Genomic DNA, 24,796 nt, shown 5'->3' on the forward strand with positions numbered 1-24,796 from the left:
TCGGATCGGCGCGCACCGGCCCGTTGCGGCTCACTTGGGGAGTGAATCATTGGACGGAAGATCTTCCTCTCTGTCTCTCCTCCTCTCTGTATATCTGGCTGTAATAAACTGAATAAATCTTTAAAAAAAAAATACATATTAACTTGCACCCTATCAAATGATAAGCTTTTTTTTTTAAAAAAAAACCATTTCCTTTTTTAGATTTATTTATTTTTATTACAAAGTAAGATATACAGAGAGGAGAGACAGGAAGATATTCCGTCTGATGATTCATTCCCCAAGTGGATGCAGCAGCCAGAGCTGAGCACATTCGAAGCCAGGAGCCAGGAGGTTCTTCCGGGTCTCCCACGTGGGTCCCAAGGGTTTGGGCTGTCCTTGACTGCTTTCTCAGGCCACAAGCAGGGAGCTGGATGGGAAGCAGGGCTGCCGGGATTAGAAACGGTGCCTATATGGGGTCCTGGTGAGGACTTTAGCCGCTAGGCCACACCGCTGGGCCCAATAAGCTTTTAAAAATTAAACGTTTTGGGGCCAGGGCAGTGGTGTAGTAAGCCAATTTCCTAACTGTGGTGCCAGCATCCCATAAGGGTACCAGTTCTGATCCTAGCTGCTCCACTTCTGATCCAGTTCCCTCCTAACAGACCAGGAAAGCAGCAGAGGATGGTTCAAGTGCTTGGGTTGCTGTGCAGACAACGGAGACCTGGAGGAAGCTCCTGACTTCTGACCAGCCCAGCTCCAGCCATTTCAGCCATCTGGGAAGTGAACTAGTAGATGAAGCGCTCTCTCTCTGCTCCCCCGTAGCTCTGCCCTTCAAATAAATAAACTTTTTAAAAGCAATCAAATGTTCTCTTTTTTAAATTGGAAAGACATTTACAGAGAGGAGATAGAAAGCTCCCCCACCCACTGGTTTGCTCCCCATGTGGCTTCAATGGCTTTGGGCCATCCTCTACTGCTTTCCCAGGTCACAAGCAGAGAGCTGGATGGAAAGTGGAGCAGCCAGGACACGAATCAGTACCCATATAGGATCCTGGCCTGTGCAAAGTGAGGACTTTAGCAACCACACCAGGCCCTAAACCTGTTTCAAATAAGCGTAAATGAATCTTTAAAAAAAAAAAAATCAAATACTGGCATATTCAATGCAAAAAAATTTTATCTTCTACTATCTCAATTAGTTCTGTTGCAATGTATCAGCAGTATTTCAGAGTCGCATGATCAGCCTCATTTAGTGAGTTGTCTTTTGTCAATGTTAGAATAAGACGACTGGACTACGATAAAGCCTAATAGGTTTGAGGGCGGAACCCTCAGATTCAGTCCCAGATCTGTGCAGTGCAGGGCTGCTGCAGGGCCTTGGGGCCTGAGGGCTCCGCACTGCTGCGCTGTCACAGTGCCGATCTGCAGGTCAGTCAGCTGGCCTGGAGACACAGACATAGCCAAGATGGGCATCAGCATCAAAACGGAATGACTTTTAAGAAAGTTTATAGTTAAGCCAACTTCAAGTCTGAGGATCTAAACTGGCTTTTTTTTTTTTTTTTTAAGATTTATTCATTTTATTACAGCCAGATATACACAGAGGAGGAGACACAGAGAGGAAGATCTTCCGTCCAATGATTCACTCCCCAAGTGAGCCGCAACAGGCCGATGCACGCCGATCCGAAGCTGGGAACCCGGCACCTCCTCCGGGTCTCCCACGCGGGTGCAATGTCCCAATGCATTGGGCCATCCTCGACTGCTTTCCCAGGCCACAAGCAGGGAGCTGGATGCGAACTGGAGCCGCCGGGACTAGAACCGGCGCCCATATGGGATCCCAGGGCCTTCAAGGCGAGGACTTTGGCCGCTAGGCCACGCCGCCGGGCCCAAAACTGGCTTTTTTGAAATCAGGGAAACTGGAAGACTCCCAGATGTTCGGTATAGAGTGCCTCATCCAGGAAGTGACCCCTTCCTTAGGCCAGGGTACCCGACACCCTGGGATTTTGTCCTAAAGAAACGTGGGCAACGTGGTCATATGTCACTGTGTCCACCGGGGGCTGTGCGCAGCCTACAGCAGGCACCTAGGAAGCTTCAGCAGCTCAAACAGCAGCGATGACCTGGAGTGAGAGGTCACATGAGGGCCTCACCCCAGAAAAAAAGCCTCCTTTATGTATGTAATATGGGAGGTAGGGTGCATAGCAAAATGCGGGAACTAGCAGTGGCGATGGTGGATGTGGGATGTGTTGTGCAAGTGCTGGCTGTAGTGTCTCTCATCCTCCAACTGGTTGGCCTAAAGAGATGTTTGCTCTCCAAAGAGAATCTTTCAATTTCTTCTGGACACTGGCTAGCCATCTGCTCCCCCTCAACCCCAACTTCCAAACAAGCCAACCTTTAGCCCTGAAACCAAAGTGAGGACGATGGAGAAGATGATGTTCCAGTTTGAAAGCCTCAGAAGTTTCAGCCCAGGAGGAATAGTGGGTAGCGGCACGGACCGGGGCTGCATCCTTTCTCCTGCCGGGCACATCCCTGCTCAAGCAGAGTGGACAGGTTCTTCACTGGTGTGAAGGCCACTGTGCACGTGGGCAGAGCCCCACTCTGGGCAGGAGAAACCCCTTACCAACACCCTACTCCCTGCAGGGGAAGGAGAGACCCGGATCCCAGCACAGCTGTCGGTCCCACCCTCACTGCTGCCTGGTGTCTGCCACGCAACCCGATCACCTCCTTATCCCTACAAGCACTGATGAACACTCAGCTACACTAGGAGAGAATTATCCTTTGAAATGGGGCTATATTTACAAATTTTATTATTTTTTATCCCAAAAATACATATAAATGAATACCCGCTTTTCAAATGCAGGGAGGCCTTTGCCTATCACATAGTAGCACATTTATATCACAAAATCTTGTCATAGGAAAATCAGTAGGCAGCTCTTTAGCACACAACTCATCTATACACACACACAAACACTGTGTACAAGCAGTTCATTACTTCCCTACTCACACACTTTTCTCTGGTAGGAAATTAAGAAAAGTGGGCACTCCTCTTGCTTTCCGGTCCTGGGAAGGTACATGCCACCGCCCTGAACAACTGCTTTAACACGTGTGGAAGCATGGAGGCCACGGACCCTCCTTCACACATATACACATGTTGATCCTGTTAGGAATAAAGCAAAGACCCTGCCACCTGAGTGACAGTCTATTTCTCAAAAGAAAAAGAGGTAACATTTGAATTAAAAACACAAAACTAAAGAATGCAAAAGATGATAAAACATTGTTATGTACATGTTGCATGGGGGAAATCAGGAATTCTCTCCTCGCAACTCCGTCTACGACCCACTTCCGTTCAATCACACCCACGATCTTCCCATACTGTCCTACACTAAGCGGGTGCCACGAGGCACCTGCTTGACAGTTAAGAACGAGGTCATGTGGTAAACTCCCAGCTCCCTAAAACAAAGTGCAAATAAACATTTATGACTCAAGAGCTCAACCAGGTCCAAGCTTTGGGACACATGGGAGGTTGTTCTGCTGAGAACCAGAGCTTACTAAGATCCACTGCTCAAAAGGAAGAGCAAAAATCCTGCCCGACAAAGCCTAACTACAATATAAATAAAGTACCTGTACAAAGAGAACACGCCGAGAGTCCCCTTGGAGGCCAAGGGCTTCGTTTCCTAAGCAGTGCCAACGAATGCCACAACGTGTCTACCAGAACACGGTGGGTTTTAATTGGTGAAGACTGTTCTGAAAACAAATGCCCACAGGCATGTGGCTGGGGCACCACAGGCAAGAGTTCATCCAAACCCAAGTCCGTGTCCTTTAACTGCAACAAGCTGGCCAGCAAGAAAGACTTAAGGCAACAAGAGGCAATGCGGAGAGCACCGCGGTTCTCCTGGAGTCCATCCTAACGCCCTCCGAGAAGGAGAAGGAGCCCTGTCAGCGTGGACTGCTTCTCAGTTTGCTAGCTGTCTGAAACCCCGCCTTCCTCCTCTTCGTCATCTTCGTCTTCCTTCCGGTCTAGTTCCGACGTATCTGATGACTCATGGAGCAAAACGTACTCTCTGCTACTGAACCCAAACTTGAGTACATCCTTTTCCTTCAGTTCATAGTATCTCTGTGGCTCAATGCGCTTGTTGTTCAAGAAGGTTCCATTGCCCGAGCCAAGGTCAATTATGTAGGGCCTCACCCTGCGGCCAATGGTGCCATCTGCGCGGGTATACTCCACAAGCCTGGCAGAGTAAGAAGAGAAGTCTGTGAGTACAAGCTTGCCTTACCTCCTCCAGTCTCCACAGAGCCCTTGGCCCACTCTGTCCAGCTGGCGTCAATCACCTGGCTTGAACTCGATGCAGATCAGGAAAAGCAGGGCCCCGAGCAGGGATACAGGGAGCAGCTTACGTACGCAGGTTCTTCAACAGGTTTGTACAAAAATAAAGTTTAAAAGTGTTATGAGCGTTTTTTAGGAAAAAAAAAAAAATTGGAATCCACACATGGTTTTTCTTATACTATACATTTTTCATGTATTCTGGAAAAAACTGTGTATATGACACTTGAAGGTATTTTGGCTCCTGCCTGGATCTGGACCTCGGAGGCGAGGGAGCTGCGCTATGGCTGCCACCTATCACACCCTGCAGAGCGCTGGCCTTCTCAGCTGGCTGAGCGGACGTAGGCACCTGACTCAGCTCCCACATAGACTGCTGGGGGGGCGCAGGTGGCGACAGATCCAACACACACACTGTCCAGACCCAGAGTTAGCAAACACTGATGCCAGGCACTGTCAGTCAGGGTCAGCCCTCTGGACAGCACACAGGGGAGTGGAGACTGAGGCTTACGGAGTGGATCATCACAGGGCAAGCAGCTACCATGTCATGGGGGCAGACTCTAATAAATCTGGTCTTCTGACAACTGGTTCAATGTTCTGGCACAAATCTAAATGATTACTCTTAGGACAGGGAGATTCACAATGGCCCCTAAGCCCAGTATTAGACCCAAGGGGTATGGGACTCCTCCAGAGATGAAGGAAAACTTCACTAATGTGATTAGCCCAGACACTCCGCCTCTGCTGGCATCCCCCACCGGGTACCTACCGGTACTGAAAGACGGCATGCTGCTTGGAACACGAGGGATGGTCAATGGGGATGTCTGCGATGCGGCGGTGCCGCCCCAGGAGGTAAGCGCTCTGTCGGTGAATGTACATGACGGGAAGGACTTCGTCGTTTTTAAAGGGGTAGAGGCGCCATCGCTTTTTGGGGATCCGTGCTTCCGGCGGCTCACTGTACTTAATAACCACCCCCCGGAAGGTGTTGGTGTCCTCGAGAAGGGCCCCGGAGAGTTCAAAGCTTGGCTTCTCCTTAACAGGTGCCACTTTTTCTTTCTTGCCAGCAGGTCGAGGCACCATCTCCTGCGACTCATGACCCCCGCCACTGACTTGATGCTGTTGGCGATGCTCACGGCGTCTGGCATTGTAAAACTCCCGCTCGTCGTCATCCTGAGCCTGCAGGCTCTGAAGGTCTCGGTCCCGTCCTTGAGCCTGTGCGCTCGCAGACCGCTCGGGAGAGCTCCTCCGCTGACAGGAATGGCCCCGGTGCCTGTCTCGGTCGCTGTCCCTAGCTCTCCGGTGCTCCTGCTCTGAGGGCGCACGATGCTGCCGTTCGTCCCGTCCTCTCCGAGGGTGCTCCTCACGTTCCTAAGACCCAAAGAGACTCAGTGAATGAAAGGCGGCCTGCATCTGGGAGCAGCCTATGTTCGCTCAGAAGGCCTTTCTGGTTAGGACTCCAGCATTCGGAGCAAAACTCCCCACATAAACAAGATCAATCACAACCGTTATAAAGATGCTGCTGCTTCTCAACTGTGGCCCCAGAACGCCAGGGATAACAACAGTCAATCGGCAGGGGAGAGAACACAGAAAACTGAACAGAGAAGGCTCAGCAGTCATGTCAAAGAAAACAGCTAGCTTTCTCTTACACCAAAATGAAAACACTATGATCTTAAAAGACCCTATTTCAACAGTAATCCAAATTACTCAATATCTAGGCTTAAGAAAGATGACACAAAATCGAAGAACCTGTAAAAATGGATCGACAGATACTGCTGAAGACTTTCTTCTTCCTTTTTTAAAATTTAATTTTATCATTGATGATGTTTACAGAGTTGATCAGGGAAGGGCCAAAGATCAGGGGAGAGTGGGTGAGACCCCTGTTCACACATTTTCTTCTTCCTGAATATGGGGGAGAGGGAGCTACAAGAGGAGAAACCACGCCCAGACTCCCAACCACCGCATTACTGGGGATTGGGGAACTTAAAAGATGCAAAAACATTTCACGATTTCCTGGAAGAGCCAGCTCTGAAAATCAGCCAGGGAGAAACCGCAACACGCCGCACTCCAACCTGGCAGTGAGAAGGCACAGCAGCACGACCAACAACCCAGCGGAGAAACGGGCCAGACGTCAATGGTCAATGAACACTCTAACCTGGCAGTGAGAAGGCACAGCAGCACGACCAACAACCCAGCAGAGAAACAGGCCAGACATCAATGAGCACCTCTCAACAGAAATGACTGACAAATACATGACTGTGTTTCCCCTAATAACCAAAGCAGTTCAAAAAGAAATCTGAACTTTTCAAGTTAGCAAAATTAAAAAGATCAATAAAAGCTCATGTCAAGAGAAATTACAGGGCCCAGCAAGAAATTAGCAGTTAAAGTCCTCGCCTTGCACGCCCGGGATCCCATATGGTCGCCGGTTCTAATCCTGGTGGTCCCACTTCCCATTCAGCTCCCTGCCTGTGGCCTGGGAATGCAGTTGAGGAAAACGCAAAAGCCTTGGGACCCTGCACCCACGTGGGAGACCCGGAAGAGGCTCCTGGCTTTGGACTGGCTCAGCTCCAGCCATTGTGGTTGCTTGGGGAGTGAACCACCGGACAGAAGATCCTCCTCTCTGTCTCTCCTCCTGTCTGTATATCTGACTTTCCAATAAAAATAAATAAATCTTAAGAAAAAAAAAAGAGAGAGACTACAGAATGGATATTCTCAGAAACTAAACTGCATAGCTTATTTAGGGTAATTTCATGGCACATACAACTTCATCAACCAGGAATCCCACTTAAATCTGTCCTAGGGGCTGGTACCATGGCTCAATAGCCTAATATCCACCTTCAAGCACAGGCTTCCCATGTGGGCACCAGTTCATGTCCGAGCTGTTCCACTTCTTATCCAGCTCCCTGCCTATGGCATGGGGAAGCAGGGGACGAGGGCCCAAGCACTTGGGAGCCTATACCCACATGGGAGACCCAGAAGGAAGCCGTTGGTTTCTACCTTCAGATCAACTCAGCTCTGGCCACTGCGGCCATTTAGGAGTGAACCAGCAGATGGGAGATCTTCCTCAGTGTTTCTCCTTCTCCCTGTAAATCTTTCAAATAAAAATTATCTATCTATCTATCTACACACATACATACACACACTATGGAAATACTAACAAAAATGCACAATTTACATGGATTTACGGCAATCTTACTCAAAACCTGTAAACAATCTCATGTCCTCACTACAGTTTGAAGTGATCTGGTTCCCAAACCAATGCACATATTTAAAATGAAAGTCAAAACCTAAATGTCTAAGAAGGTGGAGGCCTAATCTACCTTTTGGCTTTAGGAACTAGTCCATGAGGGGGCAGGTGGGAAGTCGGTCATCTCAGAAGTTTCTGCCACAGGGCTGGTTACCAAGCCAATGTGGACATGGTCACCTTCTCTGCTTCTGGACTGTGCCCCTGCCCGCACTGCCACCACCAGCCTCACCACATGGTCAAACCAATGGCGTCCACTGAATCGGGAAACTTTAAAACCACGAACCAAAACTCACCTTTTTAAGTAGCTTCTCGGATACTTTAAGATTTTTGTTCTTAGCAAGGCAGATACCCAGAGAGAAGCAAAAACAGAGGTCTTCCACCTGCTGGCTCACTCCCCAACAGCCATATCAGCCGGAGCGGAGGAGACAAAAAGCCAGGAGCCAGGAGCTTCTTTTGATTCTCCCACACGATTGCAGGAGCCCAAGGTTTGGACCATCTTTGATTGCTTTCCCAGGCCACAAGTAGGGAGCTGGATGGGAATCGGTGCCTATATGGGATGCCTTGTAAGGACTTTAGCCACTAGGCTACCACGCTGGGTCCTCAGGTATTTGTTTTTTTTTGAAGATTTATTTATTTTTATTGGAAAGGTGGATACACAGAGGAGGAGAGGAAGAGAGGAAGATCCCTCGTCCGATGGTTCACTTCCCAAGCAGCTGCAACGGCCGGAGCTGAGCCAATCCGAAGCCAGGAGTCAGGAGCTCTTCGGGGTCTCCCACGCGGGTGCAGGGTCCCAAGGCTTTGGGCCGTCCTTGATAGCCTTCCCAGACCACAAGCAGGGAGTTGGACGGGAAGCAGGACCGACGGGATTAGAACCGGCGACCATATAGGACCCCGGCGCATGCAAAGCGAGGACTTTGACCACTACACTATCATGCCATGCCATCAGGTATTTCTTAAAGTGACAGAAAACTAACACAGTTCCTCAATGACAGAATGGTTAAATACATTATTGCACAATGGGGAATGTCAGTCATTAAAGGCTATGAGCTAAAGACATAAGAATACCTCTAAAATATTCTAAGTAAGAGGAAAGAAACAAGAAAATTTTGCAATATGTGAATAAATTTCCACGTTAATGGACTAGATAACAAGGTGTTCCTAGCATAATCAACTAAACACCACAAAAAACATTTTGAAATATATCATTCAAGTCACAGAAAGTCAAGGACAATCTCCAGGGGGGAATGATCTGGTACATAGGAACTTACACATCCAAGAGCACCGGCCACCCAAGCCACCACGCGTGGGTGGTCACACACAGGCCCACCAGATTCAAACCCCCAGGCCTTCAGACATTAGATCATTGAAGTTCAGGTGATGAAACATCTATAAGGTTAAATAAAATACAGTTCACTGTGAGAGCCTGTCCCAGGTGATTAAGCAGCCAGATAATGAAACACTGTACGCCTCGTGACCCAAGCACTCGGTGTCTTAAGTGAACCTGAAACTGACCAAGACCCGAGATATAACCCACGGGCCACAGGAACATTCCAGATGACTCCTGGGGATGTACATCACAGAAGCCTGCAAGAGAAAAACTGCAAACTGGGCCCAGCACAGTAGCCTAGTGCCCAAAGTCCTTGCCTTGCCTGCACCAAGATCCTATATGGGTATTGGTTCGTATCCTGGTAGCCCCACTTTCCAGCCAGCTCCCTGCGTGTGGCCTGGGAAAGCAGCTGAGGATGGCCCAAACCCTTGGGACCCTGCACCCGCATAGGAGACCTGGAGGAAGCTCCTTGCTTCGGATCGGCTCAGCTCCGGTCACTGTAGCCACTTGTGGAATGAATTAGCAGACTAAGATCTCTCTCTCCTCTCTGTATACCTGACTTTCCAATAAAAACAAATAAATCTAAAAAAAAAAGTTATCAGAAATATGACCCTACAGGGAACCAAGATCTAGAACGGCAAGGTTGATTCTGAGCTTCACAGATAAATTTATACAAAGATCATAAGCCAATCATAGAAACATGAATCAGGTAGCTGATATTATTTAATTGGAGAGAAAATGGAATCCTTGTTTACTGCTGGTGGGAATGTAAAATGGTAGTCACTGTGGAAAATAGTTTCACTGTATGTTCTAGCAATTTCACTTCTAAGTATATATCCTAATGAAATCCAAGTCAGGTCTAGGCCCACACAGGGACTCCGTATGGTGCAAGTTCCTGCTTCCTGCCCCAGCTGCTCCACTTCTGACCCAGCTCTGTGCTTGATGGCTCAAGTCCTGGGGAACCTGGACCGATGTGGGAGAACTGGAAGAAGCTCCTGGCTTCGGACTGGCTCAGCTCCACCTGTGTGACCATCTAGGAGTGAGTCAGTGCCTGCAAGATCTGCCTCTGCTCCTCTCTACAGCCGTGCCTTTTGAATGGTATCTATATCTAAATCTATATATTTTTTTCTTAAAGAAAAAAAAAAGTAGGGTCTTAATGTTCACAACATCATTTAAGACCCAAGGAATTCAGCCCTAAAAAAGGAAGTTGACAGATGTCACAAAATAAGGAATTTCAAGGACATTTAGTTAAGTTAGACACAAAACGACAAATACTGACCTATCACACCAAAGGTGAGGGAGGCCGACCAGAGTAGGCGAATCTAGAGATAGGAAGTACGCTGGTGGTGGCCAGGGGCTAGGGAGAATAGTTTGATGGTACTGGGCTTCAGTTTTGTATGACAAAAAGAGCAAGCCAGGAGCCAGGAGCCTCTTCTGGGACTCCTATGTGGATGCAGGGTCCCAAGGCTTTGGGCTGTCTTCCACTGCTTTCCCAGGCCACAAGCAGGGAGCTGGATGGGAAGCGGGGCTACCAGGACCTGAACCGGAGCCCATATGGGATCTCAGTGCGTTCAAGATGAGGACTTTGGCCGCTAGGCTACCGTGCCAGGCCCGCAATTTAGATATTCTAAAAATCAAGTGAGATAATGGATTTGTGGCTGTGTGGTTTTGTTTAAAACAAAAGGGAGAGGGAGAGACTGAGAAAGAGAGACAGTTCATTCACTGGGTCACTCCTCAAACGGCTTCACAGCTGGCCAGGAACTCAGTGCCTGAGCACACCTGCTGCCTCCCAGATACAACAGCAGAGAGCTGGGCAGGAAGCAGAGCAGCCAGGCCTCACGCCAGCACGGGCATGCCAATCAGTGGCTTCACCAGCTGTGCCAGAACACCTGCCCCAGTCATTAGGCTGTCAAGGAATTCTTATCTTCTGAAGCTAAAGGCTAAAATATTTATAGATGAAACACTGTCTGGAACTTGCTTCAAAATAATCTGAGGGAGAAGAGGGACACGGAGAAGAACAGACATGAAACAGAGAAACACTCAACACTCTCTGAGTGACAAAGATGTTAGACATGTGTGAAATTTCCCACAACAAAATGTTGAAGTCGTCACAGATAGGGGCCCAAAGCAGTAGCCTAGCAGCTAAAGTCCTCACCTTGAACGCTCAAGATTCCATATGGGCGCCGGTTCTAATCCCCACAGCCCTGCTTCCCATCCAGCTCCTTGGCTGTGGCCTGGGAAAGCAGTCGAGGATGCTCCAGAGCCTTAGGACCCTGCACCTACGTGGGAGACCTAGAAGAGGCTCCAGGCTCCTGTCTTTGGGTTGACTCAGCTCCAGCCATTGTGACCGCTTGGGGCATGAATTATTGGACAGAAGATCTTCCTCTGTGCCTCTCTTCCTTTCTGTGTATCTGCCTTTCCAATAAAAATAAATAAAAATCTTAAAAAAAAAAAAAGTGATGTATTTGGGGAAATAACCAAAGAGAACTTTCTTTCTTCTCCTAAACATTAACTGAAAGTCAGAGCTGGGGGTGGGGGAGGGGAGACGGGGTAAACCAACAGAGCTGGACTGATGGATGGTACACTCGCTGGTTCACTCTCCAAATGGATGTAACAGCCAGGGCTGGGCCTGGATGAAGCCAGGAGCTTCTCCCTGGTTTCTCCCATGGGTGCAGCACCCCACGCCCTAGCACCATGTTCCATTGCTTTTTCTAGGTCATCCAGGCTGCTACACTGGGAGTAGAACAGCTGGACCCGTACTGGTGCCCATATTGGGTGACAGGCAACCAAAAAACTTCTGATGAAAGGATCTCTTTTTAGATTCAAGAAACCAAATAAACCCTAAACTGGATAAACAGTGGAGAAAACTGCCATTTCAGACATGGAAAAAAAAAATGTATAAAAGACCAAAGAAAAAGGCCGGCATTATAGCATTATGCGATGAACCAACACCTTCAATTCTGCCATCCCAGAGGGGCGCTAGTCTGAGACCTGGTTGCCCTCCGTTTCCAATCAAAACCTTTGCTAATGGCATGGACAAAACAGCAAAGGATGTTTGGGCTGCTGCACCCACATGGGAAACTCAGAAGAAGCCGCACTCTGGAACACCAGGTCTCCTACCTGGGCAGCAGCAGCTCACAGAGCTAGGCTATCCTCTGCTGCTTCCCCAGGAACATTAGCAGGGAGCTGGATGAAAGCAGAGCAGCCAGGATTCGAAGCAGCACTCATCTGAGATGCTGGCATGGCTGGCAGTAGCTTAACGCACTGTGCCACAACAGCAGCCTCTACTGGGCATTCTTTTTTTTTTAAGAATTATTTTATTTTTATTGGAAAGTCAGATATACAAAAGAGGAGGAGAGACAGAGAAGATTTTACACCCACTGATTCATTCCCTAAGTGGCCACAACGGCCAGAGCCGTGCCGATCCAAAGCCAGGAGCAAGGAACTTCTTCCAGGTCTCCCACGGGGGTGCAGGGTCCCAAGGTTTTGGGTCATCCTCCAGTGCTTTCTCAGACCACAAGCAGGGAGCTGGATGGGAAGCGGAGCAGCCAGGACATGAATGTCACCTTGCACTCCAGGGATCCCATATGGACTGGTTCATATTCCAGCTGCTCCACTTCCCATCCAGCTCCCTGCTTGTGGCCTGGGAAAACAGTCAAAGACAGACCAAAGCCTTGGGTTCCTGCACCCACGTGTGAGACCCAGAAGAGGCTCCGGATCGGCTCAGTTCGGCCTTCTGCAGACGCCTGTGGAGTCAATCAGTGGACCCAAGATCTTTCTGTTTCTCCTCTTCCGTATATCTGACTACCCAATAATAATAACAACAACAACAACAACAAAAGATACAGACAACTGAATCCCTCACACACAGCCGGTGGAGTTAGAATGCTACAATGGCACTTCTGGGGCCAATGCTGTGGCAGCCCATATGGGCATTAATTGGATTCCCGCTTATTCCACTTCCTTTCCTGCTCTTTCGCCTGGGAAAGTAGCGTGGATGGCCCAAGTGCCTGGGCCCTTGCACCTATGTGGGAGACCTGAGGCCACTCCTGGCTTTGTCCTGGCCCAATGGCCCAAAGGCCCACTGTGGCCATTAGGAGAGTGAACCAAGGCATGGATATGATCTCTCTTTTCCTTTCACTCTTTTCAATTCTTTCAAATAAATGAATAAATGTTTTTGAAAAAAAGTACCACCACAGCTGTGGACTAAATTGTGCTCACTAAAATGAATGTAATCAAACTCCCAAACTCCAGTGACTTGAAATGAAATCACTTTGAGATGAGATTAAGAGGCGATAGGCTTGAGTCAGAATGACTGTGGGGCTCTGGGTCCTAAAAACAGCTGGTCTCCTAAGAGCAAACCAGGGCTGTCTATGCAGAGGAAAGATTAGGAGAGGGCGTGGTGAGAAGAGAACCACCTTAAAGCCCGAGAAGATTTTTGTTTGTTCTGCCAAGTGAACCACACCTACTGATGCCTTCACCTTTAAATTTTAGGCTTTGGAATAATGAGAAAACAAGTTCCTAACATCTGAGTCGTCTGTATTTTCTTGTAGCAGTCCTAGAAAACTAACAAAACCACTGTGGAAAATAGCGTGACAATTTCTTTAAAAAAATTAAACATGCATCTACTACACGATCCGGCAGCCATACTCTCAGTAAATCCCATCCTCACACAAAACCCTTCCACCAATGTTTATCCCGCAGTTTGAGGTGTAAGAGCCCCAAACTGGAAACCCAAATGTTCCTCTACGAATGAATGGCTACATTCAAACCACGGATACCACTCAGCACAAAAAGCAACCAACGGATCAATGCGATAACAGGAATGCCAAAGAATTCCACTCTGAAAACAAGCCGGTTCCCACGGCTATATGGCCTCTGACAGCACTGACATAACATTCTTGAAATGACAAAACTGACAGATTAGAGGTGGCTAGGACGAAGGTGGGAAAGTGGATGTGGGTGTAAAATGACAACATGTGAATCCTTACCGTAGTGAAAATGTTTTTCCTTTTTCTTCTATCTAGATGGTCATATTTTCTAATTGAGACACTGCTACTAGACTTCTATGCCATGTTTCCACCGGCAGACACAGGGTAGAGGACTCCTGTCTGTCTCATTTCTGACAGACATATCTAAACTAGTACTTATTCCAAAATAAAGTTTATAGTGGCTAGCATGATAGCCATATCGGCTAATTGTCACACCACCTCCAGTGGAGCCTGCGTGAGAACATCACCAGGCTGAGGCGGAAGCTTCAAGGAAGGATGCCGCCTGGATCTGACTGCATCTCTAGTGGTCTTGGTGTCCCTCGCTGTACTCTTTGCTCTTATCTTTATGGCTGGAATAATGTTATTTATGCGCGGCAAAGGCTCAATATTCCTTTATAGTTCTATGAAGCCTTCTGACGGGAGACTGGACAAGGATTGCAAGCAGTATGAGATAAAAACTATCAGGTCATTAGCTTTAATAAACCTACTTGGGACTATTTTTGAGAACTCCAAAAAAGAAGATTATAGTAGAGATCTGTGGCTTAAAAAAACCATACAGGAAGAAAAACTAAGAAAAACAGACAGGTTAATATTAAAACCAATGTAAGGCACAAAGCACAATGAGAGCTAACCGCTTAATGATTAAAACTGCAACTGGTGCCAAACTACGTCCATAAAAAATAGCAACCGCAGTTTGTCACCAGGCTATTAGAGAACAACCTTTTCTCAACAGACCCGCTTACCTCCCTGGAATAATTGTTTGTAGAAATGTAACCACATGAATAAACAGAAAATGTCCCTTTGCAATAATCTATTGTATATAAGTTGATGCCTTGCTTTTGCAAAATGCACTCAGATACAACTGCCTTGAGTTGCTGCGTCTGTCTGTCACTCGCCGAATCCTTGCCCACCGTTCCCGGGGTCCTGTTCCCCTCGGACTGATCGCTCCCGGCCGAGCCGATCCATCGCAGCTAATTCTCCACCTTCAAGCGTCAGCAACCCACATGGGTGTTGGCTCATGTCCTAGTTCCTCCACTTCCCTTCCAGCTCCCTGCTTGTGGCTTGGAAACGGGTGGAAGATTGTCCAAAACCTTGGGACCCTGTACCCGCTTGGGAGACCCAGAAGAAGCTGCTGGCTCCTGGCTTCAGATTGGCTCGGCTCTGGCTGTTGCAGCCACTTGGGGAGTCAAACAGCAGGTGGAAAATCTTTCTCTCCCTTTCCAAGAGTCCTGAGGCTGCAACTTTAAAATTAAAAAGAGCAGAGGGTACCTACTGGGGATTGGGTTAAAAAGTCTCAGAAAACCAGCAGACATTTAAAGAAAGATACACAGTCTCAGTGCTGTGTCTCCCTGGCAGTGGCAGGAAGAGCCTCTGGAGGAAGACCCCACCCCAAGACCCCAACCCCACTGACCTGCTTCACCTTGACCGTTGAGTGGTGAGGGCTCCTACTCCTCTTGCTCCGGGGAGACTTGCTCCTTCGGGCAGATGACTTGTTTTTCTTCTTGGCAGGGGACCTTGCAGAGCAGGCACACAAAGGATTGCATCTCAGTTTCCCTTGCCCTCTATGAATTTGTTTCCAGTGTCAGCTCACCCACCAACACAAACACCACCCTGGTCTCTGCTGAGCTCAGTGGGGAGCCAGGGCTTCACTTTGCTGCCCTGGTCACCCTGGTGACGGCCTGGGAACCTCCTCCCTTAGGGAACACGGATTGGGACTCCCAGCCTTCGGAAACCTTCCCCTCCACGCTGGCAGCCACCACCACCATGCAGGGCTCACCTCCACTATCCAGCACCCCCACATCCTATCACAATCAATCCATCGGAAGGTCCTATCACTCCCCCTGACCCTTAGCCCTGCTCACAGCACCTCTTCCTCCTCCATCACTGCACTCCAGCCACACGCTCCTGTTCCGCTCCCCCAGTTTCTCCCACAATCACGCTGTTCCCGGATAAGTACTTTTGGCGGGGTCTTTAGCAGGCCCCCAGTATTTAGTGAAGTACACCACGGTAAACTGCTGAGCAAGGAGTCTTGCACTTCAGAGGGAAGTCTAGATGGCAATGGCTCTGATCCTCACGTGGGGTCAGAGAACTGGAAACACAGCACCGCAGTCACTGGAGGACAGATGGGGCAGAATCCTCCCAGGTTCACTATGCGTGTTACCTGCTGGGCCATGCGCTCTGCGAGAGGCTGGGGGTGGGGAACCAGGCCCTGCCCGCTGGGCACCAGGAGCTCCACGCTCAGCGAGAGCAGGGGTGACCAAAACCAGAGCAAGTACGTCGGGCAGCAGCACAGGTGACGAGCATCGGGGCGCACCCCCTTCCCAGCAAACACGCCCGCCGGAGCACAGGTGACTAGCACCGAGATGCGACCCCTCCCCAGCAAACACGCCTGGCCAGAACGCGGATTACCAGCACCGGGGCGCACCCCCTCCCCAGCAAACACGCCTGGCCAGAGCGCGGGTGACCAGCACCGGGGTGCACCACCCCCACCCCAAGCAAGCTTCCCGGGCGGAGCGCGGCCGGAACCAAGCCCAGGCTCCTTCCCGCCGCCAGCCCGGGCCCCAGCCCCTCCGGCGGCGTCCCACCTACCGGCTGCCTCCCCCGGCTCTGCTTCCGCGGCGCCCGGCCGGCGGGGACGGGGCAGCGCCCGGGTCCGGCCGGTGCGGGCCGGGCGGCGGCTCGGCCTCGGGGCTGAGCCGTTCCTGCTTCACCACCACCGTGGCCACGGCCGGCGCCTCATCCGCCTCCCGGCGCCGCCGGCGGCTCTTGCGCTCCCGCTCGCTCTTCACCTCCTTCATGCTGGGATCCGGGAGCACAAGAACACCGATCCGTTGAGCTGCTCTCGCTGAAGGAAATGACGAGACTGACCTAAGCACTTTAACTTCCTGGGGGCGCGATCTCCCAGCAAGCCCCGCGGCGGGAGTGCGAATCACGTGACGTCTGCCCCTGTGGGCAGGGCAACAGGAAGTCGGCTCCGAGGGCGGGAGTTTCGAGCCGAGAAAGCGAAGGACCGAGGGCCAGCGCCGCGGCTGGACAAGCCAGTGCTCAGTCTGCAGGTTCGAATCCCGGCCGCTCCACTTTCCCTCCTTGTGACCTGGGAAAGCAGCGGTGGACGGCCCAAGTCCCTGGGCCCCCACCAGGTAGAGGCTCCTGGCTTTGGATCAGTTCGGCTCCGTCTGTGGAGCCCATTTGGGGAGTGAACCAGCAGATGAAAGATTCGTCTTTATTAAAGAAGCTAACTTCTGAAGCCTATTCGTGGCCGTGCATTACATGTGGGCCACCCGAGTGTACAGCAGTGGGGAATTCTTTAGACAATTCATGGGCGTTAACGTGGCCCTTGGAGATGTTGTTTAGAAACCATCTACAGCAGACCTAAACGATACAGCGGAAAACAAAGTTGTGCACCAACGCTGTGGAAATCCGAAGTGACGTGACTGAAACGCTGCCCTAGTAGCCCGCTGTTTCTCCATTTAATTTTTTAAGTCCCTGAAAACAGCGGGGACTTCTAGGAATGGTCCCCCAGCCCTTCCCTGAGGTGACTAAACAGGGGCTCGGCGAGGGGACCCGCCCAGCTCACCCAGATCGCGAAGTAGCCACGGGGCAGGGACTCGAACCCCTGTTCTCCCTGCTTTCGAGGAGGGGCCGAGCGGAGAAAGAAGGCTGAGCCTCACCGAACCCGCGCGCCGCACCCCGCGCTCCCGCCGCCCCGCCGGGCCGGGAGGAGGGTTTCCATGGTGACGGCAAACAAGGCCCAGTCAGGAGAAGGTGCCGCCACCGGGGCTGCCACCCGCACCGCCGCCATGATCCCCCCAGCCGACTCTCTGCTCAAATACGACACCCCGGTGTTGGTGAGCCGGAACACGGAGAAACGGAGCCCCAAAGTAAGGCCGGGGGCAGACAGGTCCCCGCGGCGAGCGCCGGGAGTGAGGGGTCGGGGGTGGCAGCGATCCAAGATGAAGGGGATTGGGCGCGGCTGAGGGGGCGGGACTGGACAGGAGTTGCTAGGTGGGACCGACCACTCTGGACCGATTCTGTTTAGAGTGGGTTAGAAAGTCCCTGGAGAAGGACGGGCCCCTCTTATGGTCACATGAGTTCAAGGGGACGATGAGCAGGTGGTTTCCCCACCACTGCAGGGAGCAGAGCAGAGGCCTGGCCGCTGCTGCCCCTGGTTCGGTGGGGACTAGAGATGAGATTTCCACAGGAAAGATGGAGAGAACAGGCTGGAAGCAGGCACGGACGGGTTGGAGGGGGGTATGGAACACCTGCAGCCTAGCAGCGGGCTGAAGGCTTGAACCGTCTGTTCCTAGGCTCGGCCCCTCAAGGCCAGTTCCCAGCAGCCTGGACCCTCCAGTCCAATCCCACAGACAACCAAGACCAAGCTCCCCACCACATCCTGCGTTCCCGATCCTACAAAGCAGGCAGAGGAAATCCTGAATGCCATTCTGCCCCCCAGGTAAAGAAGAAGAACAACAAAATGTGGGCAGGGGGAAGCCCTAGGCTTGGGCTGTGTCTGGCTGCCCCTTGCTGGGCCAGTAGCTGAGGCTTTGTAGACCAGCTCTGAAAGGTGTGTCCAGATCCGGGCAGTGCTCCCTGAAGCTCTCTGCTGGCCATCTCACATTCCGTGTGTGCAAACTCCATCACTACCACTTCCCCCGCCCCAAAGTGCTCCCCAGCCTTCTTTCTCCTCAGGCCACTCTTGGCTCCTTTGAGGGGCAGATCATCTTGGCTCCCCGTTCCGATTGCAACCCGGTCTAACCATTCCCACCACCTCTGCCTCCCCCACCTTGTCCCCGTCGCCTGCACCACCGCGTTGACCAGGCAGAAAACCCCACCCACTTGCCCTTGCCAGCAAGTGGCATCCCATCCCACTCATGATCTGGCCCACGCTATCGTCCCCCATCTGCCCTGGTCTTACTCATCGTGGTGGAGGCCCAGGGTCCTCCACCTGCTGCTGCTGACACAGCCTAATCCTTCTCCCACACGCAGGGCCTCAACAGGTGCTGTCCTCATGGCCAGCAATGCTCTTACCTTGAGATACCCACCTGGCCCTGCCCCAGCCCCAGTTCCCTTCATGTCTCAGATCCTTCCTCCAGGAAGCCTTCCTGGGGACTCCTGTACACAACAAAACCCCTGTCCAGCACGGTTCCTTCATCCTGGCTTTTTCCTTCTGTAGCCACATTAATCACACACCCATTTCACTGTGTTTATGTAATACATCAACGCTGCAGTTTTTAAGGTGCTGATGAAAACAAGAGACTGATCTGTGAGATGGAGGTCAAGGGACAGGGAGATATTTTTCAGTGGCTTTTCTCCCATCCATGGTGTGAGAGTGCCCTCTCCCATGGTGGTTCTGTCCCCCCAGCCTCCCCTCAGTGATCACTGAGTTGGACTGTGCCTGGGACCCAGAGGTCATTGTGGGCAGCCTATGTAGGCACATACCTGGATGCACACATTTGCCTCTTCCTGGCATATGGAGTCCTGTGTCTCCTGCTCCCCAAGTTAGTGGGGAACCCCCTCCCTCTCCTCTGGGGCGTTCGGTGCAGCTAAAGTGTCGGTGACTATGAGGCTGTCAGCAGTGAGTTCAAAGGGCAAGAGCTGGATGAGCTGATGATTCAGAGGACCTCCGAACTGTTGCTCACCTCTGCTAGACCCCAAACTAGAGCAGCCTGGTGCCGTGGCTCTGGAGTTCTGCCCATGGAGGGAGGGAGGGAGTCAGGGAAGGAGGGAGGGAAGGAGACAGATAGGGAGAGGAGAGAGAGAAAGAGAGGGAGGGAGGGTCGTGGTGGGTGGGTGACAGAGCAGCCTCTGGCTCTGGCTCAGGCAGAGCACTTAGAGGGCAACCCAGGCATGTACCCAGCTGAGCCTGGCTTTGTCTGTGCTGCAGGGAGTGGGTGGAAGACACGCAGCTATGGATCCAGCAGGTGTCCAGCACCCCCAGCACCAGGATGGACGTGGTGCACCTCCAGGAGCAGCTGGACTTGAAGCTGCAGCAGCGGCAGGCCAGGGAAACGGGCATCTGCCCAGTCCGCAGGGAGCTCTATTCGCAGTGCTTTGGTGAGTGGGCAGGTGCACAGCTCCAGGCCCTGAGCGCCCCCCCAAACAGAAGTTCCACCCCAACTTACATGATTCTCTTTGCCCCTAGTTGCCCCTTGCCCAGTAGATACACCACCTTGCCCCTTCCAGCCCCTTTCCCCATTACTCCTAGTGCCCCACCTGGCTTGGTACTCCTGAAAACTTGTGTTCCTCAGCCCTTAGCAGATATTTGGGCCAAAACAAAAATGTTTAAAATTTTGGGGTTTCTCCCCCCACAACATTTCTGTAGTAAGCATGAGTTCATTTTTTAATCAAAAAATCAGTTCTATATTTATATCCATTCATCAACATTTGGCCAGTGGTCCTGAAGAAAAATATGGCAGGTTCCTTGTTAACTGACAGACACAAGGACTGATACCTGGCCCAGTCTCACTGGCCCTGTGGGCTGGAATCTGCAAATGGCCTCCAGACCCCAAGACAGCCATGGGGCCTGGACAGGCCTGTGGTATGTCCTGCAGGTCACCCCTGAGGGAGGAAAGAGGCAGGCAAGCTTTAGACCCTGTAGGTTCCAGCCCCAGAGTGGTTCATCCAAGGATTGCTTGGTGCTTTCCAATGGCCACTCACCTTCAAACTCAGTCAGATTTATTCAGTTTCCACCACAGACAAACCTGGGCCCCACTTTCCTTAGTCCTGGCCAAGTTCAGAGTACATGCCAAGTTCCGAGTACAGGTGCATGGCAGATCTCCTTGGGGTCAATGAAGGCACCTGCCAAGACCTCATCTCCAAAGCAGAACACAAGCCGGAGTCCTCCCTGAGAGGCAGGGTCCCTCCCGCCCATCGTCCCTGACCTTGATGTGTATGTGTGCGTTGGAAGACGAACTCATCCGGGAGGTCACCATCAACTGTGCCGAGAGGGGGCTCTTGCTGCTGCGAGTCCGGGACGAGATCCGCATGACCATCGCAGCCTACCAGACCCTGTACGAGAGCAGCGTGGCCTTTGGCATGAGGAAGGCACTGCAGGCCGAACAGGGGAAGTCAGACATGGAGAGGAGAGTGAGTGGGGTTTACGGGACCCCTTCCCCCTGCGACTCTTCCATCAGGGCCACGTGGTGCTCACACCGTCATTAGATTCTGCCACGCACCCCTGCCCCACTCCACCCATGGCTGTCTTCTAAAACTGCTCCACCTTGGCCTGTACCCTCCATTGGGGGTGATGCCTGCCCAGCTGTCAGCTGTCTTGGCCAAGAGGCCTCCAGGCTGGACACTCTATGCCTGTCACCAGCCTCCCACTGGGTGGCAGCACTTACTCTGACCATGGCTGGGGTTGGACCGCTGCATCCCACTTCCTCTGCCCCACCAGGCACTCACTCCACCCCACCCACTTGGTGACGGCCCAGAATGATGGGGCATTCCATCTTCAGATTGCAGAACTGGAGGCTGAAAAGAAAGATCTGGAGAGGCAAGTAAATGAGCAGAAGGCTAAATGTGAGGCCATTGAGAAGCGAGAGAGTGAAAAGCGCCAGGTGGAGGAGAAGAAACACAATGAGGAGATTCAGTTCCTAAAGCGGACGAACCAGCAGCTGAAGGTAAAATGCACGGCCCAGGGGCAGGTGCCTCCTCTGCCCCTTCCTGGCTTTCAAATGCACATCCACTTGCACCACCAACGGGCCGGGGGAGCTCCCTGAGGCAGGGAAAGGGGTCACTACTCAGATGACTGGAAGTCCCCAAACATCTGCGCTTGGCTCTCAGAGCAGAAGGTATCCTGCTAGGGGAGAATGGGGTCCTTGCTGTGCGAGAGGTGGCTACAGCCCAGAATGGAGTATGTCCCCTCACAGCTGGTGTGCTGGAGAAGTCCCCCACAGCCTCACCCGAAGGCTGTCCCTGCCAGTCCCTTAGAGGCACGTGTGGGGGCACAGGCAGGAGAAAAGCAGAGTTTTTGATGGGGCTGGGAAGGCTGTGCCAGAGCAAACCAGAGGCACGTGGCACTGGAAACCTGGGGTGGAGGGGAGGTCAGCAGGTGTATTTTAAGACAGGAAGGAGAAAGACTAGTAGAAGAGGTGGTGGGGAGGTCATGCCACAGGCCTCTGTACCTCCATGCTGCCTGGTTCAGTGGTTCTCAAAGGTTGGGCCCCACACTGGCACCATCCTCAAGCATCTGTGAACTTTGAGAGATGCCAATCACTCGCCTGTCGCAGCCCTACTGAATCCTAACTGTGGACCTGGGCACTGTGATACATCTTACCAAGTTCTTGGCGACCCTGATGCTTGTTCCGGTTAGAACGCTCTAGATAGATGGATGAGAGTATTTCAAGCAGTGTGTGGGAAGTTGGAGTCAGGCTGCCTGTGGTGCAGCCCCAGCTTTCTGGTCTTGTGCTGTCTGTTACAAGAACACCGCCCCCCCCCCCAGAAGATGCTTGAACCCCGAGTGGCTTTCCTGGCCTTGAGTCTCCCCCAGGCTCCCCAGGCTCACTGGACACACACACTGGAGACCAGTAGGCTTGGAGGCTCCACAAATCAAAATGTTCCTGTGTGTGCGAGAGGGAAGGCTTTGTCATTTAACAAAAGCAGCTAGGAACTGCCACAGGCAGATGGAATGTTTACGTAAAGCCTCTGCAAGGGGCTTCCCTCTTCTGCAATATCCTTTCTCCCTGGTTTCCCCTTAGCATCTCCCTAACATTTCAGAGAGGCCCTGTCCTCTCTGGGGTGGACACTTTAGAAGTGAGTTGTTTGTATTGGCTCAAAGCAACAAGGCACATCAAGCAGTGTTTGCAGTCGCTAGAACAGACCTATGCAAAGACTTGTCCACATCTCATCACAATTATCCAACTGGCTGCGAGAGGCTCCGGGTAAACCTCTCCCAGGCGCCCTCAGCTTCACGGACAAGACTGCCAGCTCCCTGCTTGCTGGTAGCACTTTCCTCTAATTGGGTGTCAAGTTGAGTCGGTGGCTGAAAATCTGCCATTTCCCAAACCCCGAGTCCCAGCAGAGCCCCCGGGATCTTAAACCAGAGTGCCAAATGTTTAACTTAGCAGACAGTCAGGCCTGACATTCCGAGCCACGAAAAACCGCTATTTCAACAACTTTTATTCAATTTGCTTTTCAATGCTTCCTATGATACAATGAGCCATTATTGTATGGAGACCAGGACAGCTCTGGTTTCTTCTCATGTAGCAAGACCATGGGACAAGCCAAAAAACATCAGTTAATGCAGAAAACATGGAGCTGGGAATGAAGGGGAAGGGAACACGTGGAGTGGCTGTGTCTGGACTCTCCCTCCCGTGGACTTTTATCACCTCTCAGCTATTTGTGTGCGGCTGTGAGCTTCAAATACTAATGGAGTTTGTTTTTGTTTTTCAGGCCCAACTGGAAGGCATTATTGCACCAAAGAAGTGATCATTTCCATATGGGCCTCAGCAAGCATGACGACTCGGTCATAAGCCCTTGGTAATAAAAAGCTAGTTTCCTGAGTGAACAAGCCATCCCCTTCCCTGATCACCACCTACATGTGCCAACAGCCACCTGAGGTCTGGCAGGAGGCTCCCAGTTGGGCAATGGAAGGTGGCGTAGCCAAGTCTCCGAATGTGGCTTACTCACCAACCTTGGTCTTTGCCAACTCAAACAGCAAGACTCTGAAAAGTAACTGCTCCCCTCTGCCAGGACTAACTTCTGGCCAAATGAAGCCATCTCTCTGTCCCTCGAAGTCTGGGTTTATGAAGCACCTGCAGCCCTACCGTGGCATGCCTGGTCTCAGGCCTTCCCTCACTGCGTGTCGGAACATAGCCAGTAACTCATGTTGGAGCTTTGCTTTTATCCTGGAGCATCTTCTCCCCATCTACCCAGTCCGATGGCCCCCTCCTCCTCAGGTTCAGACTGCCCAGGTGAGGGAACACCCAGAGGCCAGCCTGCAGCTTTGGAGGAAGAACACGTTTGCTGGAAGGGAAGCCAGGCCAAACGTCCCTGTGGTCCGTGTGTCCCCAAGCGCCTCCTCCACCAGACACAGAACTTGGCCCCCTTGCTCGGCACAGCTCAGACCCCAGCTCGTCTAATCCATGGAGAGGGGGCCAAATCTCAATCACGGTTCTTGTTCCTAATGATCAGACCAGGCCCTGTAGACCTAAGGTAAAACACAGGGAAGCCGCAGACACTTTTAGTATGGCACTCAGAAGACTGAATTAGTGGCAAAAACTTGCAATTTTGGGCAGACCAGGGTGGCAAGCTGGGCGACTCTCCTCCGAAGCTGACCAGCAGTGTTAGCTAAGAAATCACTCCCAATTCCCCTGGCCTCCAGTACCTGGCATCCCCTTGAGTCCGAAGAGCCTTCCTCCTCTTGGCAGAGCTCTGATCTGACACCTCTCCTGCTCAGGGTTTCACGGCTGCTTGCCAGAGCGAGAGCCTCATAAGAGGAGCAGTGCTCCCTGCAGCCAGAAGCCACCCCACTCACTCACATCTGGAACGTGCCGTCCCAGCTCTTCCCCTGGGCAGGTGCTGGAAGACCACAAGGCTCCAGGGTCATGACCTGCCTGTGCTGTCACTCCACAAGAAGCCAATGGGGCCACCTGGTAGGCTCCATGAGGGGCAGAATTTGCTGGAGCTTTTCCCTTACACATGAAAGGCCAGGCTGTCCACCAACACCTGTGCCATGCTCTTCTTCGGTTCCAGACGGCTAACTCCCGGCACAAAAGGCCACTTCCTGCCTTGCACTCCCACCTCCTGGCTTTGCCAGATGCTTTATGGAGTGGGACTTCAGTAAGGAACCGAGAGGGCCACCTGAAGCAGGAGTGCCAATGGACTTGAACCTGAAACCTGGAGGCAGGAGGGAGCTTTCCACTGTCTTCACTAGCTCTGATTGATGGCCTCACAGGTAGACCTCAAACAAGCATTATGGCTTTAGAAAGGCCAACAGCGTGGAAGGAAAGGAGCACAAG

General features: G+C 51.7%; 4 protein-coding genes across 4 annotated transcripts in view; 2 read left to right on the plus strand and 2 right to left on the minus strand.

The window, feature by feature from the left end:
- Positions 1–24,796, plus strand: part of ZC3H12A (zinc finger CCCH-type containing 12A) — a 251,865-nt gene that overhangs the window by 44,995 nt on the left and 182,074 nt on the right. The window lies entirely within an intron of this gene.
- Positions 1–24,796, minus strand: part of MEAF6 (MYST/Esa1 associated factor 6) — a 115,527-nt gene that overhangs the window by 28,608 nt on the left and 62,123 nt on the right. The window lies entirely within an intron of this gene.
- Positions 3,454–16,707, minus strand: SNIP1 (Smad nuclear interacting protein 1). Its single transcript, XM_058679115.1, has 4 exons — positions 16,428–16,707; positions 15,250–15,352; positions 5,046–5,644; positions 3,454–4,190 (listed from the first exon to the last, which is right to left on the minus strand). Exons 1-4 carry the CDS (start codon positions 16,634–16,636, stop codon positions 3,923–3,925), a joined length of 1,179 nt encoding a protein of 392 aa, XP_058535098.1. The 5' UTR covers positions 16,637–16,707; the 3' UTR covers positions 3,454–3,922.
- DNALI1 (dynein axonemal light intermediate chain 1) lies at positions 17,525–24,778 on the plus strand. Its single transcript, XM_004591572.3, has 6 exons — positions 17,525–17,719; positions 18,146–18,291; positions 19,723–19,892; positions 20,746–20,924; positions 21,293–21,457; positions 23,229–24,778. The coding sequence occupies exons 1-6, from the start codon at positions 17,570–17,572 to the stop codon at positions 23,262–23,264; spliced, it is 846 nt and encodes a 281-aa protein (XP_004591629.3). The 5' UTR covers positions 17,525–17,569; the 3' UTR covers positions 23,265–24,778.

Source organism: Ochotona princeps, chromosome 2, assembly GCF_030435755.1.
Source record: "Ochotona princeps isolate mOchPri1 chromosome 2, mOchPri1.hap1, whole genome shotgun sequence".
NCBI classification, from domain to species: Eukaryota; Metazoa; Chordata; class Mammalia; order Lagomorpha; family Ochotonidae; genus Ochotona; species Ochotona princeps.

Bases quoted from the DNA above. Each gene is read 5' to 3' on its own strand.
- DNALI1 (XM_004591572.3), top strand. From the start codon at position 17,570: ATGGTGACGGCAAACAAGGCCCAGTCAGGAGAAGGTGCCGCCACCGGG. The intron at 18,292-19,722 runs GTAAAGAAGAAG...TCTGTGCTGCAG, and splicing joins AATGCCATTCTGCCCCCCAG to GGAGTGGGTGGAAGACACGC. The intron at 20,925-21,292 runs GTGAGTGGGGTT...TTCCATCTTCAG, and splicing joins AGTCAGACATGGAGAGGAGA to ATTGCAGAACTGGAGGCTGA.
- SNIP1 (XM_058679115.1), bottom strand. From the start codon at position 16,636: ATGAAGGAGGTGAAGAGCGAGCGGGAGCGCAAGAGCCGCCGGCGGCGC. The intron at 15,353-16,427 runs GTAGGTGGGACG...CTGCTCTGCAAG, and splicing joins AGAGCCGGGGGAGGCAGCCG to GTCCCCTGCCAAGAAGAAAA. The intron at 4,191-5,045 runs GTAGGTACCCGG...TTACTCTGCCAG, and splicing joins CATGCCGTCTTTCAGTACCG to GCTTGTGGAGTATACCCGCG.